General features: G+C 33.2%; 2 protein-coding genes across 2 annotated transcripts; both read left to right on the top strand.

Moving 5' to 3' along the window:
* The first annotated feature begins 2851 nt into the window (after positions 1–2851).
* Positions 2852–3790, top strand: LOC130833103 (olfactory receptor 6C74). Its single transcript, XM_057702361.1, has one exon. The coding sequence runs from the start codon at positions 2852–2854 to the stop codon at positions 3788–3790; it is 939 nt and encodes a 312-aa protein (XP_057558344.1).
* Positions 3791–14199: 10409 nt separating this feature from the next.
* Positions 14200–15144, top strand: LOC130833275 (olfactory receptor 6C74-like). The gene has a single exon (XM_057702730.1). It carries the CDS (start codon positions 14200–14202, stop codon positions 15142–15144), a length of 945 nt encoding a protein of 314 aa, XP_057558713.1.
* The last annotated feature ends 1743 nt before the right edge of the window (positions 15145–16887 follow it).

Genomic DNA, 16887 nt, shown 5'->3' with positions numbered 1-16887 from the left:
TAATTCCTTCACTTAATCATTTTTCATATCATTTTAACATCATTATACACTGTTCTCCAGGGAAAAGTTTCCTTTTTAAAAAAAATATTTTAAATCAGTTAATCCTCTTGAGACACATGGCTTAAAAAGGATTACGCTTCTTATAATCCTAAAAATTACAAAAGAGGCAATTGGGCTTTCCATGTAGTACAGAACCATCTCAAAATACAAAGGAGCCTGAAATCTCCTTTTATCCCTCCTTTGTAAATCATTAAAAAATCTATTTGTTTAGTATATAATCTTGGAAAATATGCTCCAAGTTAAATATAACATAAATTGGAGAACATTGCCTGTTTAAAAAGAAATGAGAAGAAATAACTAATGTTTCTTGTCATGACAAAATCTTTAAACTTGCACATTTGAGTGTGTATTGCTGAAGCTAATGTATTTCTGGATGAGAATGCAAGATAAAAGTATGGGTTAAAGCAAAATATAATAACATTAGAAATTGCCTCTGTCCTGGGACTCCTGTCAAAAGAAGCAAGTCAAGAATGAAATTGCTACTAAAGACATTAAGGTTTGGGAAAAAAGGTCTGTTTTTATTTTGATTATAATAACTTTATTGCATGAAGCTGGAAGAAATGTTTGATCCTTATTTATTAATTGAAATAGTATGGCATGGAGTTAGAAATATTTTTCTTTTCACAAAGAAACATTAAACTATTTAGAAAGTTACACTGAAGGAATCAATTGTGTTATTGTAATAAGATATCTCCGAATCTTTCATTTCCTGGAATCTAACTTTCAATAGATATCCTTCTCAGTGTCAAACAGAATCTCAGAAATGCTCTTTACTAAACGAATGTGTTGTGTCCCTCAGATAATTATAGATGCATATTCCTTTAGTCTACAGGGTCACTGTGAATATTGCAGATTATAACACCAGAAAAACGGATTAGTCATAAACTTGAGAAATTATTTTCACATTTCTCAAGAAATCATATTGAATTCAATAGAATTTAAGCATTTCTTCAACTGTCCAATTTTAATATTATAAAGAAATCTCTTATCTGGTACCTATAAATTGTCAAAGCAATTTTAGGAGCCCTTGAGACTATAAGAATGGTTTAAAAACAATGACTGTTTTACTTTTATCCAACAAGAATTTATTTGAGGAATTAGGAAGAAAAATAATGTTCTCAAGTATTTTGTAATATTCATTTCTTTGTTTAGAATGTTGTAATTTAAATTTAGGCTAGAGAGTAACCATTTATGAATCTACTTCTGAAAAAATATTCTGGCACCCTCTATAATACATCACTATTGATTGATGGCTGCCTATGAATTTCACCTTTAAAACAGACTAACTTTGTATTTAAAAAATGACACTAGTGAGTATAAATTTCACTTAAATGGTCAGAATATAAAAAATTTATAAAAATTATCCATTGACGAGTATGGGAAAGAAAGGAAAAATAATTAAGAATGGACTGGAGTAAAAGAGGGAAGACAAAAATTTTGGTTGCATTGTGTTCATTTATAATCATTGGAGATGTTTGTATATTAGTTTAAAACCAGAACTGGAATATAGAAATGGTGATGGGGTAAATTAAAGTCTAGCATACGACAGTATTATTCTTAAGGAAAATGTTGTCTCTCTTTAGAAAATTTGGTGATAGACTATTGAGGTGACAAATGTAAGGAGCAGGAATGGTCTGGAAGAAGATGGAAAAATAAGAAAATGGAAAGATTAACATAATTTTGAATTGTCATGTATTGAACAAAAAAGAAATGAGAGTTTGGAGGTTAATAAGCGACAAGCAGCTACCATGGCAACAGATGGAAATGTGTGGAACAACGACACTAAGGCAAACTACCAGGCATGTCTAGCTGACCTTTTATTCTTTAAACTAGCTTGTTTTCTAGAACCCTCCTCATAACTGCAGATATTCAGTTAAGTGTGCTGTATAACACACTCCACATAGGATGATACACTTTATATCTGCTTGGGTATATATCAGAGAAAAGAGAACAACCAGAATGAGTGAGATGAGAGTAAATTCAAGTCTTCGGGAAAATTTGGAAAAGCAGAACTAAAAGCAGTCGTGAGGATTGAAACCTTGAAGTTTATAGAAGTTTGGTGAAAGTAATGAATTCCCATTGTATATGGGCTAGCAATATTTAGGTCAAGTTATGTTACTTTTAAAAGGCAGTTACCTTGGTGAAATCTGACTTACAGAATTACAAAGTTTACCATAAAGTGTAATAAACATAGAAAGATATGTTTGGTAGAGTAGAATGAATCTTATTCCTCTGTAAAATGAGAATAATGAAATTTAACCTTTCTCAAAGCAAAAGGCTTTCTGAAGATCTTTTGAGGCTCTTTAGAATCTGTGACCCAAGAAGATAGTTTCATTACTTTGCGTTTTCATCACTATAAACATGAATGATTCTTTTAACAAAAAAGAAGAAAAATGGGTCACCAGATGATGTAAATAATTTAATGTATGCTAAATAGATTGGAAAAATTGAAAATACAGAAAATACAAATTAAAATACTATTTCTCTTTGTTTCTATTTTTATATGACTCTAACAATGTAATATGTTTTCTTTTGGGAATACCTGGATTTATGACACTTGAGAAAACAAAAAAACTCAAAGAGTTGCACTGTTAGTGAAATTTTGAAAAAAAAATATGAGAGAATTTTTATAAGCTGCTACTGCCAACCAGAAGAATATTGAAAGAGGTTGACTGGGGGTAGCAACGTTTTTTGGAGGATCTCAAGATAGTAGAAATCTCTTTCAGCCTTTCCCTTTTGATTCTCACGTCTTTATTTATTTAATTATTTATTTTTTTAATAGAAGTCAGCTATGAGAAACCACACAACAGTAGCAACCTTTATTCTTCTTGGACTGAGCAATGATCCACAATTACAGGTGGTTATTTTTCTTTTCCTTTTTTTCACTTACTTGTTGAGTGTCACTGGAAATCTAACCATCATTACCCTCACCCTGCTAGATTCATACCTCAAGACACCCATGTATTTCTTTCTTCAAAATTTCTCATTTTTAGAAATCTCATTCACAACAGTCTGCATCCCCAAATTTCTTATTAATTTGGCAACAGGTGATAAGACCATTTCTTACAACAACTGTGCAGCACAGCTTTTTTTTACTATTCTCTTGGGTGCAACCGAATTTTTTCTTCTGGCTGCCATGTCCTATGACCGATACGTGGCCATCTGCAAACCCCTGCATTACACCACCATTATGAGTGGCAGAGTCTGCAACTTGCTGGTCTTTGCTTCATGGCTGACTGGTTTCATCATAATTTTCCCACCACTCCTTGTGGGTCTCCAGCTTGATTTCTGTGCAGCCAACACTGTAGATCATTTCTTCTGTGATGTATCACCTATATTACAACTCTCTTGCACAGATACAGATAAAATAGAATTTATGATGCTTCTCTCAGCCATTTTGACGCTTCTAGTTACTCTGGTGTTAGTGACTCTCTCCTACACAAACATCATTAGGACTATTCTGAAGATACCTTCTTCTCAAAAGAGGAGGAAAGCCTTTTCTACATGTTCTTCTCACATGGTGGTTGTGTCCATTTCTTATGGCAGCTGCATCTTCATGTATGTGAAGCCCTCTGCCAAGGAAAGAGTGTCTTTAAATAAAGGGATAGCTCTGCTCAGTACTTCTGTTGCCCCCATGTTGAATCCCTTCATTTATACACTGAGAAACAGACAAGTGAAAGAAGCTTTTAAGCACATGATCAAAAAGATTGTGGTTTTCTCAGTGAAGTGAATGACATCAGTGAGATTACTGAGGTTATGAGTAAAGTAAATCAAGAAGGGTGAAGTGTGTAACAGATCTCTTCAATGTTTGTATTCAGCATAATATTACTTATCTTTCTCAACTTACAGTTTTTATCATGACCTGCCTAAAAATCTCCAGTCTAACCTGCACTGTTATTTTCCCCCATGCTGAGAACTCATGTAAAGGACATTTCTTATTTATGCTCATATTCATTTGCCTTTTTATTTGGTGACCCTATTGATTTACTTTTAAAATTCTCTCTGAGGGAGACAAATTGGGACTTCGATTTTCCATGTTCCTTTTCACTATTCTGAAATTCAGAGATTCAATTTGGTGTATATTCTATGTAGAGTTTAGTATTCCACCTATATTTGATCACCTAATCAGCTTATTAGCAGTAGGTTCCAAATTTGAAGCTTGAATTCTGAATAGAAATTTGGAGCAAACCAATTTAACGGCATTTCTTAAACTACACATTTTAATAGTTTCAAAATTTTAACCAGTCTTGGATTTATAGTGTATTTTTAGAAACAGATTGAAGAAACTCTAGAGATGTTAAGGCATTACTACCTTTGTAGTAACCAGATAAATGATTCCTAACATTAACTGCTTACAATGGCGAGGTTTTATGAAATGTGTTAGCCCCCATCTTCAAAATTATGTAAGACAGGTATCATCTGCTCACTTATGAATAACAATCTACAACATATTTAAAGTTCAGATAATTTGCTGATGACAAAAACCTCACTAATGACAAAGTACAGCCCCTTAATGTCCGTGCAATTTTTAACCTTAGTAGCAAAATAAAGTGGAAATCCCTCTGTCATTATGTCTGTTATGATGCAAATGAACAGAAAGATCTTTATAGAGCCTTCCACATATTTTAGGGACTGGCATAAATAAAATTAAGGCCTTATGAGATCTAGGAGAGTACTTTATTTTTCAAATTCTGTTATTTAAGCATAAAAAAATTATATACAGTGACTTGTCCTGTGCAAAGTAAATTATTTTCACCCTTTTTCTTTAAATTATATCATATCTTAGTGCATCCAAAAAGAAAAAAATATTTCCCAAGAAGACTAATTTAAAGGTTTATGGTGAATATTTATCTATCACTTAGTTTTTACACAATGTATACAGAGATTTTATGGATAATTTCTGACTGGTAGAATCATCATTTTCTTCACTTATCAAAATTTTACATTTAGCAAATTGTTACATCATTGAATTATTTCAATATATTTCAAATGAAATATTACTCTATTAGACTTCCAGGTTAGCAGGTAATTTACAAGCATTAGTGAAATGCCTTAAGTCTATATATCTAAATAATTATTAAGCTGAACATTTGGAAGAGAGGAGAATATTCAAATATACATTTCAACAAAGAACCATTTTTGTATAAGTGGTTTCTATAAAACCCTCACTTTAAGAATATTTTATTTGATAACAGAAGTTGACATATAAAAAAGATATGCCTCAACTTTCCCTATATGGCTTTCTTTTACAAATCAAATTTTTCTGAAAAGCATCATAACAAGTTTATATGCACATAATTTTCTACATTATGGACAAGAACAACGCTTAAGAAAAGTAGCCTCAAAATGTTTGGCATCTGGAGCTTTCTCAGATTTTCTTGTGATCAATCTTACCTAAGTCTCAAGTTGTTGCCTAAAGCAATTATGTGGAATATTTATTTTACATTTCTAAATATTAGTTTGATTATTTACCATACTTATTCTTTAAATATGAACTTAAAGAGTATTTAGCTCTTGTTAAAGTCTGAATGTAAGTAAATATAAAAATAATTTAATATAAAGACTGTGATGTCATTTTTTTCCTTCATATCCAAAAGTAATTATGGATAACAGAGAAATTCAGAAATCCCTTTAATAGGTTTAACTATTTAGACTGGATAGGCCCTTTTTATCTTCCATTCCTAGACAGTACATAGGTAGATAATGGAAAATGCAAAAGGAAGAAACCTTAGGCCAAATGTATAATGGGAAATGATTAGTGAAAGTAACTTCCACTTAATTGAGGTAAATCATGAATTTGTGAATAAATGTTTACTTTTGTAAATAGCAGCCACAGGGTGCATTATATGAACATATAGCTTTTGAATTGTGTTAGACTTAAATAATATTGAAAGTTCACTTAAAGGAATTAGGAAAAGAAGAACAAATAAAACCTAGAATTACAGAAGGAAAGAAATCATAAAGATCAGAGCATAAATTAACAAAATAGATACCATAAATTAATAGAAATGGTCAATGAAACCAGGAGCTAGTTCTTTGAAAAGATAAATGAAATTGATAAACCTTTAGCCAAATTCATCAAGAAAAAAAGAGAGGGGTAAAATAAATAAAATTAGAAATGAGAAAGATGAAGACACAATTGAGACCACAGAACTACAAAGGACCATATGAGATTACAAGAACAATTACATTGCAATAAAATCGACAGCTTAGAAGAAATGGGAAAATTACCAGAGAGATACAGTCTCCAAAGAATGAACCAGGAAGAAATGAAAGCTTATGAACAGACTAATTACCAGTAATGAATTGAATCAGTAAAAAAAATAAAAATAAAAATAAAAACTCCCACAAACAAAAGTCCAGGACCAGATGGCTTCACAGGTGAATTTCACTAAATATTTAGCAAAATGTTAACACCTATTCTTCTCAAACTATGTTATATAAAAAATTGCAGAGGAAGGAATGCTTCCAAACTATAAGGCCAGCATCACCCTGATACCCAAAACAAACAAACAAAAATCACAAAAATAGGAAATTACAGGCCAATATCACTGATGAACATAGATGTAAAATTATTAACCAAATATTAGCACACTTAATTGAACAATATATTAAAAGGATCATGCACCATGATCAAATGGGATTTATCCCAAGGATGCAAAGAAGGTTCTATATCCACAAATCAATCAATGTGATAAACCACATTAACAAATTGAACTATAAAAATCATATTATCATCTCAATAGATGCAGAAAAAGCTTTTGACACAATTCAACATTTATTTATGATTAAAAAAATCTCAACAAACTGGCTATAGAGGGACTCTTCATCAGCATAATTAAGGCCATATATGACAAGCACACAGCTAACATCACACTCAATGGTGAAAAGCAGAAAACATTTCCTTTAAGATCAGAAACAAGACAAGGATACCCACTCTTGCCACTATTATTTAACATAGTATTGAAAGTCCCAGCCACAACAATCAGACAAGAAAAAGTCAGAAAAGTAATACAAGTTGGAAAGGAAGAAGTAAAATTGTCATTGTTTACAGGTGACATGATACTGTAAATAGATCCTAACTGCACTACCAAAAAACTACTAGAATTCATCAATGAATTCAGTAAAGTTGCAGAATACAAGATTAATATGTAGAAATCCATTGCATTTCTATTAACTAACAACAAACTATCAGAAAGGGGAATTAAGAAAATGCCCATTTACAATTGCATCAAAAAGGATAAAATACCTAGGAATAAATCTAAGGAGGTAAAAGACCTATACTCAGAAAATTATAAGACTTTGATGAAAGAAATGGAAGACAACACAAACAGATGGAAAGATGTGCTCATGGATTGGAATAATTAATATTGTTAAAATGACCATAGTACCCAAGCAAATGTACAGATTCAATGCAATCCTTATCAAAATAGCCATGACATTTTCCACAAAACTAGAACAAATAATCTTAAAATGTATATGGAACCAAAAAAAGACCCAGAGTTCCCAAAGTAGTCCTGAGAAAAAAGAACAAAGCTGGAGGTGTAACCTTTCCAGATTTAAAACTATACTACAAAGCCACAGTAATCAAAAGAGTGTGGTATGGACACAAAAACAGACACATAGATCAATGGGACAGAATAGAGCCCACATGCAAACCCACCCACCTATGGTCAAATAATTTACAACAAAGGAAGCAAGAAGATACAATGGAGTAATGACAATCTCTTCAACACGTGGTGTTGGGAAAGCTGGATAGCTACATGTGAAACAATTAAACTAGAACATTCTTTCACACTATATACAAAAGTAAACTCAAAATGGTTTAAAGACCTAAATGTAAGATTTGACTCCATAAACCTCATAGTAGAGAATATAGGCAGAATACTCTTTGACATAAATCATAGCAACATTTTCTTGGATAATTCTCCCAAGGCCCAAGAAATAAAATCAAAAATAAACAAATGGGACCTAATCAAACTTGTAAGCTTTTGCACAGTAAAGGAAACCATTTAGAAAAGAAAAAGATATCCTGCAAAATGCAAAAAAAAATTGCAAACAATGTGAGTAACCAGAGGTTAATATCCAAAATATACAAACAGCTCATACAACTCAATATAAAAAAAAAACAATCCAATCAAAAAGTGGCCAGAAGACCTAAAGAGACATTTTTCCAAAGAAGGCACAGATGACTAACAGGCACATGAATAGATGCTCAACATTGCTAATTATTAGAGAAACTAAAATTAAAACCACAGTGAGGTATCATCTCACACCAGTCAGAATGGCTATCATCAAAAAGTATACAAATAATAAATGCTGGAGAGTAGGTGGAGGAAAGGGAGCTCTTATATACTGTTGATGGGAATGTAAATTGGTGCAATCATTATGGAAAACAGTATGGAGTTTTCTTAAAAAACTAAAGGTAGATCTACCATATGGTTCAGCAATTCCACTCCTGGGTATACATATGGAAAATCTGAAAACTAATTTCAAAAGATACCTGCACTCCAATATAGCAGCACTATTTATAGTAGCAAAGACATGGAAGCAACCCAAGTGCCCGTCAACAGATGGCTGACTTAAGAACATGTAGTATATACATATCTCTGTGTGTGTGTGTGTGTGTGTGTATGTGTGTATTATTAACTATAGTCACCATGCTGTACATTACACACCTATGACTTAATTGTTTTATAACTGGTAATTTTTACCTTTCACCCCCTTCACCCACTTTTCCAACTCTCTATTCTTGAACTCTGACAAACATGAATCTGTTCTCTGTATCTGTGAGTGTTGTTTTTGATGTTTGTTTGTTTTTTGTTTTTTCTAGATTCCACACATAAGTGAGATCATAGGATATTTATCTTTCTTTGTCTGGCTTATTTCACTTCGCATAATGCCCTCAAGGTCCATCATGTAGTCATAAATGCTAAGGTTTTAGTCTTTTTTTTTAATGGTTTATTTATTTATTTATGGCTGCATTGGGTCTTTGTTGCTGTGCATGGGCTTTCTCTAGTTGTGACAAGCAGGGGCTACTCTTCATTGAGGTGCTCAGGCTTCTCATTCTATATTCACTGAATCACCAGAGAACAACTCCATGAGATAGAAAGCAGAAAATAATAGAAACACGAGTGAAGACAAAAGATAAATCTTTAGAAGATGAACGTAATCGCTATATTTCTCGTTAGAACCATCAGAGAGAAATGAGAAGGCATAATTCACTAATTTTAGCATTGAGAAGATGACATCACTACAGATCCTACAGATATTAAAAGAATGATATCTTATGAATAACTTTATGCCAAACTCATTAACAGAGTTTCAGGATTTCTGACTTTTTGAACTTTGTATATATATATATATATATATATATATATATATATACCTTAAATAAAACAAAAAAGCAATTTTATTGAAGCAATACTTTGGGTTGAAAACATAACACAGTAATTAAGCCACCTTTAAAAAAACTTAATTAAAAAATTTGTATTGGAGTATAGTTGATTTACAATGTTGTGTTAGTTTCTGCTACACAGTAAAGTGAATCAGTTATACAAATACCCACTCTTTTTTAGAATATTTTCCCATATAGGTCATTACAGAGTATCGAGTAGAGTTCCCTGTGCTATACAGTAGGTCCTTATCAGTTATCTATTTTATATATAGTAGTGTGTATATATCAATCTCAATCTCCCAATTAATCCCTCCCCACCCTTTCCCCCCTGGTAACCATAAGTTTGATTTTCGCACCTGTGACTTTGTTTCTATTTTGTAACCAAGTTTATTTGTACCATTTTTTTAGATTCCACATGTGTTATCATATGATATTTGTCTTTGTCTGACTTACTTCACCCAGTATGACAATCTCTAGGTCCATCCGTGTTGCTACAAATGGCATTATTTTGTTCTTTTTTTGTGGCTGAGTAATATTCCATTGTATACATGTACCACATCATTTTTTCAATTTAGAGTTTTCAGTTTCTTTGGATAAATACCAAGAAGTGGAACTGCTGCATCATATGGTAGTTTCATTTTTAATTTCTTGAAGAACTTTATAATATTTCCCATAGTGGCTGCACCATTTACATTCCCACCAATAAAGCGTAATTGTTCTCTTTTCTCCACATCACTTGTTATTTGGTTTTTTTTTTTGATAATAGTCATTCTAAAAGGTATTCATTGTAATATTGGTTTGCATTTCTCTGATGATTATAAATTTGAGTATCTTTTCATGTGTCTGTTGGCCATATGTATGTCTTTTTGGAAAATGTCTATTCAGCTTTTCTGCCAATTTTGACACTTTTCAAGTTAGGCATCAGTTGGCTATATCTACACTATTGTGGTTCTTGATAGGAATCTCTGTCAAGTGTTCAGCCCTCCAGAACATCTGCAGTTTGATAACATTTATTGTGCAAAATACTGAGCAAAAGTCAGTGTTCATCTCTCTCATAATTTCCTGATCCCCAGCACTTAGTTAAGGGAGTGTAGTCATTGAATCCAGCTGTTCCCAGGGAGGAATTATCTTTTCTCATTTCTTCCTGGTTAGTGATCAGAATAAGGGAAGTAGAGAGATATACACACCTATTTTGAAAATTCAAGATTCCATCTAGATTACTCTTGGGAATGACATTTTTCTTTCCCCTAACAGCATCCCCAGATCAGTCTGGTTGGCACACCTTCCAGTTGGCAACATTGTCACAAGGGGGACCTCCTGGATTCAAGCTTAATTCTGGTTAAGTTTCATAAAAACTCACTTGTCCCTCAGTCACCTGACTCTTTGAATAAAGGTCTGAGTGTGAGTAGGGGATACTGGAAACAAAGATGAAATTATATTAACTGAAATGGAGCACCTAGATTTTGTGGAAATGGAGGGAAAGAATAACCTAGCATCTAGTGAGAAAATACCTTAGACCTCAGCAAGCATGAGGTGGGATGGGTAGCAATAATCTTTGTCATTAAGAACTGTCCCTGGAGACTTCCTCCAGAAGAAAAACACTCCACTGCAGATCTCTGGACTGCTTCAAGAATCTTAAATTTTCATGACAGTTGGTTCTGCCATCCTCAATTCAGAATGGTGCTCAAGATAAAAGAGACAATAGGGGAGCTCTCCAGCAACTCCCCCCCACCCTCCTCATCCTAAGGTGAAACATTTCTGGATGCCTTTTCCACTCCTACTCTGAGCCAGTGAGTGAAGGGGAAAAATACCATGTCTGATGGCATGAACAAATAGGACAGATTGGATTAAAACAGTCCCTTCAAAAACAAGTTATAGAATTGGGAACCTAAGTCTTACCAACCAGCTGGAAGGCTATGCTGTAGGCATTGGTAACTGGTCATCTGAAAGATAAAGGTTTAATTTGGGTGCCTCTTGAAGAAAAATTGTAAACACTTTCTAATAAACCTCATGTACTCCTGGGTTTGTATTTCTTGTGTGAAGGCTGGTCATTGGGCTGAGTCTTCTGTAATATTTGTGACTTGCACCTTAGGCATGAAAGAAGAGACCTCCAGTTTAAATAGAGAGCTCAACAGAGTGATGTACTTAGGAGACATTTCAACAGAAGTCAAAATGTTTAGAAATGAGGGGTGGCTTTTTTTTGTACACATTTCTGTATCTCTTGTGGTAACTCTTGTCCTGGACTGCCTTTTCAAGAACATTTTACAGTAAACAGCTTTGGCAGATTTTTTTGTTTCCTTCAGAAAATTAAAGACACTGTCTTCTAGTTGGGCAAAGTTAGGCAGACTTCCCCTTTAAAAGACTGAGAATTAACTAACCTTGGGGTTCCTCAATTGTTGATAGAGGAGCATATTGTAAAAAACATCCATTAGGGACCCCCATAGAATTTACAGGAAAAGGGGAGACTGATGAGAACATGAAGCTCCTGCTTTCTGCTATGTAGTGAGTAATAAATTCTCTGTCACTGTGGCAGTAGGCTGTCTCTTCTGTCAATACCTGTGAAATGGTGGTGGACTAACCTGTTAGCCTCTAAGGACAATAAAACTGTAGATCCTTATTAGATTTTTATAATATCCTAGATTTGGTAGAGTATGAGAAAGAAAGATATCATAGTAGTTTAAAAAATAGTTTATTTTTATCTCATTTAAATATTCATAGTAGTATGCTGAAAACTCTTCATAAAATCATTGTGTTTCTTTGCTGATACAGTCTGTAATTGTCTCAGGAACCTGGGTTTGTTCTGCCTTGTGTGATTACTGATACTCATAGCCCAGAATGCTTCCTTCTCATCTGCATTAGAATAGTGAGAGTGGGTAGAGAGAGAGAGCAAACCCCTTCAATCAAAGCATATGAGTGGAAGTTGCACATAGTATCTCCATTTATTGATACATCCTTTGGGCAGAATTTAGTCAAGTGACCACAGCAAGTTGCAAGGAAGGCTAGCTACATGTATACATATTGATACTGAAGAAGTGAAGAATGTTTAGTTATTTTGAATCTCTTTTGAATACCTACTCTAGAATCCAACTTTCCTCCTGTAAACTCATCTAGATATTAGTGGAAGTGATTTTTGTTTTTTATATGTTTCTTTTTATTTATGTATATTTATGGGTAATGTATATTTTAGACATTGGAAATAATTATCTTTCTATCTTCAAGACAGAAACATTCTTTCATCCAGTGCTCATCACAAAACTTTAATCACCTTATGTGTTTGATGATGAAGCTACTGAAGAAGGCAGTTTTCCTTAAAGATATAATTAAACTTTTTTTTTGTTTTAAAGAAATACACTATACTCTGGCTTCTAATTACTTGTTAAAAATGTTGTACTTCTAAGAGGACAACTTGAGAGAATACATACTTTCAGTCAATCCTGATGTCCAGTTACTAGCTTGTGCAAACCTGAGAAATCTGAGTGTTATTTATAGATAATATTTCTTTAATTGTGTGTTAGGCAGACATTTAATATCCTTACAATAGCGAAACATGTGCCTCTTAAAATTTGTGTCACCCTACTATGTGATTCACTATGTATTGAAATTTACCAATTAAATCTTCTTTTTTAGGTTATGCTGCTCTCAAAATTGTTCATGTTTTCAGTCTGCATTTTAGATAGAGAACAAAAAGGTAGGTATAAAGAATACAAGCAGATGGAGAGAAATTTAATTGATAAATATTTCCCCCTTTAATATTTACTTAATAATTTACATATTTTTAATCTCATTTTACTTTTTCCTTCGAACTCATGATCCTATCCTTGAAAAACCCTTCTTGCCCTCTCTTGGTTTCCATAGAGCTTTATCATTGTCTATTCTTTCTCATCTCTTAACCTCCTACACTTCATACAATTTCATGATGCCATATTTATATTTCTCTTTGCTTCTATATGCCTTATCCTTATTTTTCACTTTATTTTACCATGTCCATTCTCAAAATCATAATGTGCAAAGAAAAACTGCAGTTTCTCTTTACACACACCGACATTACAGACTGTACTTGCTAATTTTGTTTTGGGGCAAAAAGTGGGAGGGGTGGGTTACAGCAGAGATTAAGAAGAATGGAAATACTATTAAGAGCAGAAAATGAAACTATTTCCAATGCCTCATATCAATTTACATGAAATTATATCACATTAGCTGTGAAAGTAAATGAGTCTAGAATCAGGCATCTGAGATGGTTAGTTGAGTAAAATGGGAAAGATTTACTAGCTTTGTTTATTGATGATGAATAAGGGTGTGTGTATGTGTGTGTGTGTGAGAGAGAGAGAGAGAGAGAGAGAGAAATACAAGACATGGGCTTGCGATGACAGATATAATTTTGGTTCTAGTGTGCACATGGCAACTCTTGCATGATATTAAGACAGAAAAAGCATTTTCCATGCTTTAAAAGTTCTCTGCATCCCTGATTAACTTACATAAAAACAATCAACAATTACTACTGTTATGTAGGTTATTCTCGAAAAGAATTGCAAAGTAAAGTTTTAATTAAATTGTCCACATACTTTGCAAATTTTCTCTGGCAAAACCGTCTTTAAACATGAATGAGCATTGTGCTATTGTATGTGAAAAATCGCTTTACTAACTTTACCTTAAATAATGATTATCCCTGTTATTTTTCCATTGCATTCATATTTTTTTTTCCTTTTCTTCTGTTCAGACAGGGCAATTGTCAGAAAACTGTAATGGGAAATCACACAAGGGTGATAGTGTTTATCTTAGCAGGTTTGACTAATGACCCACAAATGAAAGTTGTATTATTTATTTTCCTACTTCTCACCTACTTGCTGAGCATCACTGGCAACGTGATCATCATCACACTCACCCTGGTGGATCCTCACCTCAAGACCCCCATGTATTTTTTCCTTCGGAATTTCTCCTTTTTAGAAATTTCCTATACTACTACTTGCATCCCTAAATTGCTGGTTATGATGGCAACTGGGGACAAAACCATTGCCTATAACAGTTGTATCACTCAAGTGTTTTTTGCCTTCCTTCTCGGAGCATCTGAATTTTACTTGCTGGCAGCCATGTCCTATGACCGCTATGTTGCCATCTGTAAGCCCCTGCATTACACCACTATCATGAACAGTAAAATCTGCATTCAGCTTGTCCTCAGTTGTTGGTTTGCTGGGTTCTTTGTCATCTTTCCACCACTCCTCTATGGCCTAAACCTTGATTTCTGTGCCTCTAAGGTTGTTGATCATTTCTATTGTGACACCACTCCCCTCCTACAGATCTCCTGCTCAGATACAGAGTTAATCGAGATGATGGCATTTGTCTCAGCTGTGGTGACACTGGTGGTCACATTGGTAATGGTGATAATATCATATACCTATATTGCCTTGACCATTCTAAGGATCCCTTCAGCTAGTCATAGGAGAAAGGCTTTTTCAACATGTTCTTCTCACATGATTGTGATATCCCTTTCCTATGGCAGCTGCATCTTCATGTATGTTAAACCTTCAGTCAAACAAAGAATATCTTTTTCCAAGGGAATTTCAGTGCTCAATACCTCTGTTGCCCCACTTTTGAACCCTTTCATTTATACCTTAAGAAACCAACAAGTGAAGAAAGCCTTTATGAGTATGATACACAGGATTGTTTCTTTCTCAAAGAAATTAGTATGAAACTGCACTATGTATAAAGAAAATGAACAAAGGAGTATCAATCAACAATAGTGTATCCAATGGTATCTTCCAATACATATATCCTCCTTTTTTTCCTCATTTCTTCAAGATTCATCTTTATCTCTTTAAAGCTTTATTTTCACATAAGTTTTGTGCTTTAATTTTAATTTTCTTTGTATTCTTTTATAGAGCCTTCTTCCAAATCTCACTTCCTTTTCTTTGTATATATATGAAAGAAATTGAGACACATTTTTAATTTGTTTCTTTATCTCTCAATTCTAGTTAGTTAGGCCTACAAAGTATCTTTACATTTGAACTATATTTAAGGCAGTGTGCGATACTGTATTTATTACTATCTTTTAGTTGTAATCACTTAATACTTAAAAGTAATATTCATTTATATTTTTTGTAGTGCTACCAATTTATTGGTGCACATTCTATTTAGTTAACAGAAAATTGTAACATGAATTAGTATAGTGTTGATACTGATCTTTGAAAATGTTTATTAAAAATATGATTGTTGTTTTAATATATTCTTTAGAAATTAATTATAAGAAAGTATATTTGAAAAATACTATCTGACAAGCGAAAGAAATACAGGCAGGAAGAAAACTACATACACTATGTAACTGACTGGACAATTTTGTATGTTTATTTAAAAATTATAAAATGAACTGTATCTTAAAGGATATTTGGATCTTGAACGTAATTTCAGGAAAAAAAAGTATATTTAAACAAATTATTACACTTTTGTTGACAATTTAAGTATCATTTTTATCCATTTTGTGAATGTATATCTAATGATCCTGAAACATTATCAAAGGTTTAGGAATTTTAAAGCACAAAAATTGAAATATATATATACATATATATGTATATATATATAAAACATTTTGAGACAATCTAATTAAAATAAAACTTAAGGCTTTCTCAATTTCTGATTAATTTTGATTCTGTTTTGTGCTAATTGGAATGCATTTTCTTAAAAAGCATATTGTTCAAGTTAAACCACTAATTTATCATTGAGCTACTCTGAAATACTTTATTTATATATTTTAAATATTTGTCATCTCTCTTTATTTAACATAGAGCATGTATTGAAACTCTTGATAAGGATGTATCCCTATTCTTACCTCTTTCCATACCAAGGCAGATTAAAGTTACATCATCTGTCACATCCATTATTTCAGTTTGTCTATGAAATATCACTTAGCTTATTTCTATTCATACCACTACCATCACCTTCTCAATCCTGAATCCTCAGATAGCTTACTACTACTGTGTTTTGCTTTTGTTTTTGATTAAGTTGGATCTCTAACAATTAACACAACTTTTATTTATTTATTTATTTTATAATTTTCTTTTTTTAAAATCTTATCTGTTGGTTGTGTTGGGTCTTCATTGCTGCACATGGTCTTTCTCTAGTTATGGCGAGCAGGGGCTCACTTTATTGTGGTCTGCGGGCTTCTCATTGCAGTGGCTTCTCTTGTGGAGCACAGGCTGTAGGCGCAGGGGCTTCAGTAGTTGCAGCATGCAGGCTCAATAGTTATGGCTCATGGGCTCTAGAGTGCAGGCTCAGTAGTTGTGGCACACAGGCTTAGTTGCTCTGCAGCATGTGGGGTCTTCCTGGAGCAGAGATTGAACCCATGTCCCTTGCATTGGAAGGCAAATTCTCAACCACTGCGCCACCAGGGAAATCCCAGCATAACTTCTAAATAAATAAATACAGGTATAACTTATTTC

The sequence above is a fragment of the Hippopotamus amphibius genome, chromosome 12, assembly GCF_030028045.1.
Source record: "Hippopotamus amphibius kiboko isolate mHipAmp2 chromosome 12, mHipAmp2.hap2, whole genome shotgun sequence".
In the NCBI taxonomy this organism is placed as follows: domain Eukaryota; kingdom Metazoa; phylum Chordata; class Mammalia; order Artiodactyla; family Hippopotamidae; genus Hippopotamus; species Hippopotamus amphibius.
Note: the sequence above shows the minus strand (reverse complement) of the source record. Positions and strands in the feature narration are given on the sequence as shown.

Excerpts from the sequence above, each read along its gene's own strand:
- LOC130833103 (XM_057702361.1), top strand. The coding sequence starts at position 2,852 with ATGAGAAACCACACAACAGTAGCAACCTTTATTCTTCTTGGACTGAGC.
- LOC130833275 (XM_057702730.1), top strand. The coding sequence starts at position 14,200 with ATGGGAAATCACACAAGGGTGATAGTGTTTATCTTAGCAGGTTTGACT.